This window comes from Cyprinodon variegatus, unplaced genomic scaffold, assembly GCF_000732505.1.
Source record: "Cyprinodon variegatus isolate N-32 unplaced genomic scaffold, C_variegatus-1.0 Scaffold1383, whole genome shotgun sequence".
Taxonomy (NCBI): domain Eukaryota; kingdom Metazoa; phylum Chordata; class Actinopteri; order Cyprinodontiformes; family Cyprinodontidae; genus Cyprinodon; species Cyprinodon variegatus.
The window spans coordinates 143,907-152,641 of NW_015151836.1; the positions used below are offsets into that span (position 1 = coordinate 143,907).

At 41.1% G+C, this 8,735-nt stretch overlaps 1 protein-coding gene across 1 annotated transcript in view; it reads right to left on the reverse strand.

Annotated features, from left to right (window-relative positions):
- Window positions 1–7,833, reverse strand: part of ercc6l (excision repair cross-complementation group 6 like) — a 20,206-nt gene extending 12,373 nt beyond the window's left edge. Inside the window, exons 1-3 of the mRNA XM_015402682.1 lie at window positions 7,668–7,833; window positions 6,868–6,912; window positions 116–2,195 (exon numbers count right to left, since the gene is read on the reverse strand). Of these exons, the coding sequence (XP_015258168.1) occupies window positions 116–2,195; window positions 6,868–6,912; window positions 7,668–7,723 (2,181 nt within the window). The 5' untranslated portion in view covers window positions 7,724–7,833. The remainder of the gene's footprint in view (window positions 1–115; window positions 2,196–6,867; window positions 6,913–7,667) is intronic.
- Window positions 7,834–8,735: the final 902 nt, after the last annotated feature.

The following is an 8,735-nucleotide window of genomic DNA, read 5'->3' on the forward strand; positions in this document are numbered from 1 at the left end:
CACAAGTATCTGTACTTTTACTCAAGTACGGAAAGTGAGTACTTTTGCCATCTCTGATCATGACTGAGCGCTAGCTCTCCATCACACACACAACCAGGTTTGCTCATTGACCCACCTGCAGCTCAGACTCTGCCTTCACCAACTCCTGGGCCTTCTGGACTCGGCCTTGGATGTATTGATATTCCTCCTGGTCCTCAGGATCCTCGTCATGGTTGACATCTTGTGAGAACATGAGGTCGTGGTCAGAGATTCCAAACATGTGCATAGCGTGTAGATGAGCGATGTGCTCGTCCAATGCCGGGTCGGTCCGTCTGTGTCTGGAGTGAAGCGCCTGCAGCTGAAGCTGGGTGGTTGAAGATCTCGGGTCCTCCAGGGTAAAGAGCTCCTTCAGTTCTTGGCGACTGAAGTACCTGAAGGGGTTCTTTTTGTCCCCGGTGTTCTGCCTGATCAGGGAGTCTTTGAAAACCTGTCGCCTGTAGATCTTCTCCTCCACCGTTCCACAGGTTATCAGTCTGTAGATCACTACATTTTCTTTCTGACCGATGCGGTACGCTCTGTCCACAGCCTGAGCGTCCGTGGCTGGGTTCCAGCTGGGGTCGTAGATGACGACTCTGTTAGCTGCCGTCAGGGTGATGCCCACTCCTCCCACCTGAGTGGTGAGGAGAAACACGGAGTAACGTTTGTCTTTTTGAAAGCGAGAGATCAGTTTTTCTCGTTCTGTGATCTGCGTGATGGTTCCATCCAGTCTCAGGACTTTGAAACCTCTGTTGCCAAGGATCCGTTCGAGGATGTCCAGGACCACCCGATAGTGAGCAAAGACCAGCGTTCGGTGGCCTTCTTCTCTGAGCTGCTCCAGAAGAGCCAACAGAAACACTAGTTTCCCAGACTCTGATATTAAAGTTTCATCTGAAACGTTTGCGATGTTGTGAGCATCACCCTCGCCGTTTTCAGCCTCTGGGTTTTCTTCCAGACCCAACTTTGCAATGGCGTTGGCAGAAAGCAGTCTTGGATGGTCACACAACTTTTTTAGAATGGTTAGCTCAGCTAGCGGAGATCTGGTGGTCATTAGCAGCTCCTTGATGTGGTCTAGACCAATAAACTGCCTGTAGATGTCCTCCTGAACTGCACTTAGGTAGGTCCAGACAACCAGGTCGTTTTTCCGAGTCAGCTTGGGCATCACTGCTCCAGAAGTTGGCGGATTTTTATTGTCTTCCTGGTTGTTTGATTCAGAGTTGGCCTCTTTTTCACCAGCCTTCTTCTTCTGCACTTCTGATTTGGTTCTACGAAGGAAGTAAGGTTTGATTAGGGTCATGAGGTTCTCAGAAATCCTGGAACCAAGAGCTTTTTCTCCAGGAGTAGCATCCTTCTCCCTGGCACGGGTGATGGGGTTTTCATACTCTGTTTTGAAAGTCTTGGCTGTTCCCAGTAAAGATCCCTGACAGGCAAAGTCAAAGAGCGTCCACATTTCCCGGAGGTTGTTCTGCACCGGCGTTCCCGTCAGGAGGATCCTGTTCTTGGACGGAATGGCGTAAGCACTTTTGGCCGTTTTGGTGGAAGGGTTTTTAATCTTGTGTGCCTCATCCAGGATCATGTAGTCCCAACAGAACTCCTTCCCTCGATACGAGGCTAGCTGTTGCCAGTTGCTCATCAACATGGTGTAGCTGGTGATGATGACCCCTCCTCTGCTCTGGACCTTCTCCAGGTTCCTGGTCCGCTCTGCTTTACTGCTGCCATAAAAGGCCTTCACCCTCATACCTGGAGTCCATTTGCCAAACTCCCTGACCCAGTTTGTGATGAGTGATGTTGGCATTACTAGCAGTGTGTGTTTTATCAGCTCGTTGTCATACATGCCGGAGAGGAATGAAATGATCTGGATGGTTTTTCCGAGCCCCATGTCATCAGCCAGAACTCCTCCTTTGAGACGGTCCCTGTAGAGGCTGTAGAGGAAGGAAACGCCGTCTCTCTGATAGTCATACAGGTTGTCGTGTAGTTCTTTAAACAGCATTAAGCCGCTGTTGTTCACATTGATGAACTCATCTTCATCCTCCAAGTTGTTCTCAGCTAGAATTTCTTCAATTTTCTTTATCCTGTTCTCCAGTTTGGGGGTTTGGTGAATGTTGAACGCCTGTTTGAACAGCTTCAACGCTTGTTCAATGTCTCCCTGCTTGGCGGAAGCTTTCGCTTTTGAAATTAACCTGAAAGATAAAGAGCAGAACATCAGTTGGATCTGCTTTAGTCCAGAATAAACCAGCAGTAGATCAGGCCCTCCAGATTCCTGATCTACTACCACTTTAACGGGTGTTTAGTGCAGGGACTGAGGGTGAGGTACTTTATGAACCTCTGAGGTGACCTCTGTACTGGCGATCTCAGTAGCAGATGAGAGATTGAGCTCCCTGTAATAATCTGCTGAATGGTCGCCCAGCCCCAGCAGACAAACAAAATTACCTTAAACTAGGGATGGGTCCAGCAACACAGACCCATCGGCACATGAGTTCAGCTCATAGAGGTCTGTATCGCTACAAGAATGCCGCATGACCGATACAGGAGCTTTTTCTATCTGACTCTAAGGTACTAACATTGTTTGCTAGGAGGCATTTCTGACAAATGTATCCTTGATCTTCTGCAGTTCATGATCTTTTGTCGGCGTGCCTTTGTCCCCTGACTCCTGATCTTTTCTTTGTATTATTTTAATTTTAACATTCGTCACAAGGACTATTGACTCAATGTTGATGTATAATTGCCTGGAGTTGCTAAATATTTTAGAAAAATGGGCGATCATGCGTCTTTTTCCTTACTGATCAACCTGACTAAAACTTGCGCTGCAAGGGGGATTGTTGCAAGATCTGAGTTTTCAGTCTAAGAACAATCCATCGCGATAGACTCCCGCCAATACGTCCGTCTCGTAACAACCAGCAAGTCAGACCAATGACGTGCCAGCAGTGTTTGTTGGGAAGGAACATGTAGGGATAACGGCAGTCAGAATGGCCTTGCTTGGGTATTGCAAACATGGCTACGCTGGAGGACTCACCTGTCGATACCGCAATTGACTTGGTTTAAGATTTATCCTCTCACAAGTTGTAACCCATGTCCTTCAATAGTCCTAGCAAAGTTTTTCCATTAGAGGGTTGACGATATTCAAAAATCTACTTTATGTTGCTTAAGATGCCTTTTATGCACAGGTGTGTCTTGCAAATCCTACAAAACTCATTGCATGATTACATGAGGACTTCACCGTAAACATCCAACAATGGTCTACATGTCAGTGAACACGTCCCACCTGGGAGGAGAGTGTTGGCCTAGTGGTCAGAGGAGTGCGTTTGAGTTCTGAGAAGGTTGCAAGTACCTGGTTCGATCCCCACAGACTGCTACTTGAGACCCCCCAAGCAAGACCCTTAACCCCACACCGCCCCCCAAGGGAATGGGTTAAATGTGCAGAGTGTTAGTTTCCCCATTGTGAGATCAATAAATCAGTTTAGATCAATTTATATCCTTTCTACTCGTCATATGTGGCGCACGTCTGAAACAACAATTCACTGCTATGATTGGCTGAAAGCGTATTATGGAAGGTGGGTACTAGCTGGCACGTCACTCAATCAGCTCAAAGTATTGTACTAAACGTCCCTCCTTTTCATGGACAGACTGAACAGCAGCCATCTTTGATTGATAACAGAACTCCAATCAGTTCTACACACATCAATCTGGCTACTTCCAGTTTATACCCGACTGCCTTCTTAAGGTAAGTGCGCCCCTGCTAAAAATGAGTGAATGGTGATGAAAGCGAGCAGGCCGAATTACAGACTGGATTACAGGGATTCTTTTAGCCGCTTTATTTCCCAACGTCTTCTGGCTCCAGTGGGCATTTGGTTAGGGTCCACTATCCGACAGCTGGAAGATCTCTGAGCCCTCCTTTCCAGATCTCAGGTGGGGTGGGACTTCTTCACGTTGCGCTGTTGGGATGTATTGTTTTTATGTGAAACTTGGGTCAACGGCTGTGAGTCCTCTGCTTTTTCAGAGCTGCTACCTCTGGACTGTACTTTTATAAATACACCAAGAACCACTGGTCGGGGTGGAGGTAGAGCGGTTGTTCTGAGGAACTGTGTGAATCACAGTGATATCTGATTGCTGTTGAACTAGGCTGTTTAGAGCTGCGATGGACTGCCTCAGTACCATGTGTTGTTGTTTAGACCGCCGAAATACAACAAAGACTTTATTGATGACTTTTCTAACTTTGTTGCTTTTATGTTGCCACACTATGACAAGATTTTAATTGTTGGCGATTTTAATATTCACGTCCGCTGTTCGTCAAAACCTTTGGCCAGAGAGTTTTTAATGTGGTTGTATGGTTATTCTGTTTTAAAACTATTTGAGCATAGGAAGTGTGAATTTGAAGTTGCAGAGAGTTGCAGAAGTTTTGTATTTGTAGAAGTTAAAAATAAAAAAAAAATTCACAAGTACAATTTTTTTTTTTTAAACCTGTTCAAATTGTAAGTACGAGTACATATATTCACATCAGAAACCTCTTACGTTCTCAGTTTTGCTTCAAATGGTTTAGAACTATTGTTGCAAAATTATGTGTTCATTGTAACTTTGGTGTTTTGTATCTGTAAATTTTTTTAATCTGTCACAATTACAAAAAACTTACACCTTTTCAAATTCTTGAGTGCAAGTACACAAACTGTTCAGTGAGTTGCACATCAAAAATGTCTTCCATTCAGTTTTGCTACAGTTGATCTAAAACAAACGCAGCCAAACTAATTCAAACACGTGTATTAAAATCTTTAAAAAAAAAAAAAAAAATTTCTTTAACACAAATACTAATCAATGAATACAACTGCACCAATCTGCTGCTGTGAGTCACAATTTCTACTTTACAAGTTACGCCTTCATTTTCACTTTTGACACAAATATCTCACCAGTAAAAGTGATCTGTGAGTTGTGGGTAGTACCCTTGATCGGACAGCAGAGGGCGCTGTCACTTATAACCGTGACAGTTGGATGGTTTTGTGAGATAAGTAAAGTTCAATTTCTATCTTTTTCTTATCTTTTATATTATTTGTGCTTTAATTCTTGCAGGTTTGTTCCATTTTAATTTTCAGTGTCCTGTGAGTCTGTCTGTCACTGGGTTGGCTGACCTGATTAATCGATTATTTATATGTTGTGCCATGATCATGTTTTTTGGACATTGGGAACCAGTGTCCATATTTCAAAGACACAAAGAGGACCCTGCTGTGAGACACTGAGACCAAAGAGAGCCTGACCTGACTGCTGCGCTGCTGCTGGATGAAAACTCAAACCTTCAAATGGACAAAAGATTTGCAGGTCTGGCATGATTAGGGACAGAACAAACAAAATGTCTTTGGATGATTTTGATCATTTCATGTGTTTACTGATGTATAAAGACAAAGCTAACAGGATGGACTGCATGCTATGCTATGCTACAGGAACATGTGTTGAGCTGTTGCTGAAGCTTTATTCACTAAGGATTTAAACACTGATATAACATCAGTGTTCATGTGTTCCTCAGATGCTCATTACATTTCCATTACCAAGTCTGACCAAGAGTCATTTAGTGGAATCCTGATGTCTATTCGCTGCTAGCTATTTCAAAGAGGGTAAAGAATCATTTAACTAAAGGTTATTGGTTCTTGATTAAGCAAATCATTTAATAAAACATTATTTGGCCAAATAATGTTTTATTCACCTCATGGATTTGCATTGTGAATTGGTCTGAAAACATTCCAATTTCTTTAAAATTAGTGAAAAGCTAATTTGATCAGATCCCAAACTCTTCCAGATAAACTTTGGTTTCAAACACAGAATCCATCTTAAACTGTAATATGTTTTTCAACCGTTTCCCCCTTCCTCTTTGTACATAGTAGTTAGTTTAGTTTAGTTGAGTTTTACTAGTCTTAGTTGAGAGTGTTAAACTGAAATATGTTTGACGTGGAGCTGAATGATTTTTGTTAATAAACTCTTATATTTTGAACAGAAGTTGTGGTGAATTTATTCCATTAATGTGCAGAAATATCTGTTTGACCATGATTAGTGCTCGAATCACTCTTTCATCTATTGTTCTAACACACAGTTAGTAGGACTGTGTGTCATAAACAATATACAGTATAACAGCTGAAATAATATCGGATTAAATAAGATATTTTACCACCCCTACAGGGGAGGGCAATAAACATCTTAAAGTATCAGAAACATAAATTCCCAGCAGGCTGGGAATAGAAAAGAATATAGAATCACGACAGATATAATTGTTAACTAATTTAGCAATCGATAAATGGTTTACTGGAGTATAGAGACTCTAAAAAAAACAAAAGATATGTGTTCATTTTACCCTAACTGGGAGTCATGGTCCTCTGAGAAGCACAGCTTTATTTTTAACTAATAAAGAAAAACAACATTTAAACTCTGTTTTCTAAAGCTTCTTACATTACATTATACTTCTATAAACATAATCTGTTGCCATTTTAGCTGAAAAAGCTCTGCAGGCCTAACAAACGGATTTTTCGGTGGGATCTCTAATTTTTTAACCAACCCGTCCCCTAACCGGTTGAATTACCCGAGTGCTGCTGTGTGTCTCCTTCAACCATATAGCTACTCAGTGGAAAGAAAAACACTGACTCCAAACGCTCTGAACACAGACAGCTGCAGCAGTTACTGCTGGCTGAAGGAAATGAGCGGAAAGAGGAAATTAATGGTGGGAACATGTCCAGACCAGTCTTTCAGAAAGTGTCTAAATATAATAATAGCTGCAGGAACAAAACATTTCTGGAAAACATTCAAAACAGTTAGTCTGCATTTAGTTTTTTTAAAGAAGAAAAGTGTAGAACTTTAACGTGGGACACGAAGGATCTTTACCTCCTGTAGTTTTCCAGGTCATCTTCTGCGTCCAGGGACATGGATCTGCAAAAACAGAGCAGGTCAGAAGAGCTGCAGCACAGAGATCACATCCACACCTTTATCACGTGGCGACCAATCAAACAACTTTGTTTTTTAAATATTATCATTATTCTATGTTATTAAACTACCTGAAACCGACTCTAATAGAATATTTATTATTTACTTTATTTACCATTTATTTATTTACAGTTTTTAACGTTTTATCTACATAAGTTCAGCTTTAAAGGTTAAAATCAAACTGCACTTCTATATAAGGACGTGCAGAAACTGGCCTGTTTCCAGGTATTAACTGGAGGAGATGACTCACACCAGCAGCTAACTGGAGTCACAGGTTCTACTTCCTGGTTTACTCTGTTAGCAACGTGTAACACCTGTTTTATGCAGGTAGAAATTAAATTAATACAGTTTGGTTTGAGCTAAAATCACACTTTCTAAAAATTAATGAGCTACCTTATAAATGTATATTTAAAAAGTTGTTTTTTAGAGTTTGACTAAAGGCCTGTTTAGATGGAGATAATCAACAGCCTGCAAATAACACTTATCTTCTCCCAAAGGAGCCAATTATTAAGCATTTCTGGTACATTTTATTATAAATATGTAACTAATGTCATTCACAACGTTGGGGTCAGTCTGATGTGGTGCCAGTAAGTTAGCAGCTCCATGCCAGGGGCAGCTAGCTCCCTCCATCATGCCAGGGGCAGCTAGCTCTGATGCTAACTAAAGCTGTTATAAAAAGTGTTTCAAGCCGCTTCACTTACTTTTGCAGCCTCTCTGAAATCTCCGACATCTCCTCTGTGATGTGATTTCCTTCCATGTTGAGGATTTATTGCAAATAAAATGTTTTCAAGAAACACAAACGCGGACTGTGGGGAAAAACCCGAACGAGAAACTTTCTGTTTTTATGTTTCAAACCGGAAAACTTCCCCCCCGCCAATTCAGTACAGCCAATCAGAGGGGACGCTGCAGTGACGTTCTTCTTTCTTTCTTTTGTTTTTTATTGGCGGATGGCAACCAACTAAAGGTGCATTTACCGCCACCTACCGAACTGGAGTTTGGTCAACAATGATGTAAGACTTTTTTTTTATCAAGTCAAAAACATTTACATGAAAAAATACTCTCAGAGAGGACAGCCAAGGTGTATATGAACAGATAAAGATCAATTACAATAAAATAAAATAAAAACAAAAAAGTAAAACAACTAACGGGATTTATCTCAGCAAACATTTAAATCAAACATAGACAGAGCCATAGAAATAATAGAAACAAAAGGTGAATGCACTTAGAAGTCTCAATTTTTTTGGCATATTTTTAATTTTTTATCTTTTTAAGAGAAGAAAAATAGGTTTTTAAGTTATTAATAAACCAATGAAAGGAAGGTTTAGAATTTCTCCATTTAGCAGAGTGGATGTGATATTTACCCAACAGCAGGAGGACATTAATAGTATCAGAAACAGGCTGGGGAAGATGGTCCATATAAAAAATCACATCATTTAGTGCAAATGGTGGAACATCATACATTTTTAAAGAAATCCAATCTTTCAACTCTTTCCAGAAGCGGTGTGTAGTAGGACAGAGGTTAAACATATGTTCAACGATTTCACTATTATTATTACAAAAAGAACATTGATCCACCTCAAAACCAAATCTTTTCCTTAAAAATTCTGCCACAGGATAAATAAAAAAATGAATAAACAAAGAACATTATCTTTGCCTTCTCTCTTGCCCATGAAGCTGGGGTCCACTTCAGCAGGATCTCCAACAAAGATGGAGATCCTGGCCCAAGACGATCCCAATCTCCAGAATCATGAGGGAAAAGTCATTATGGT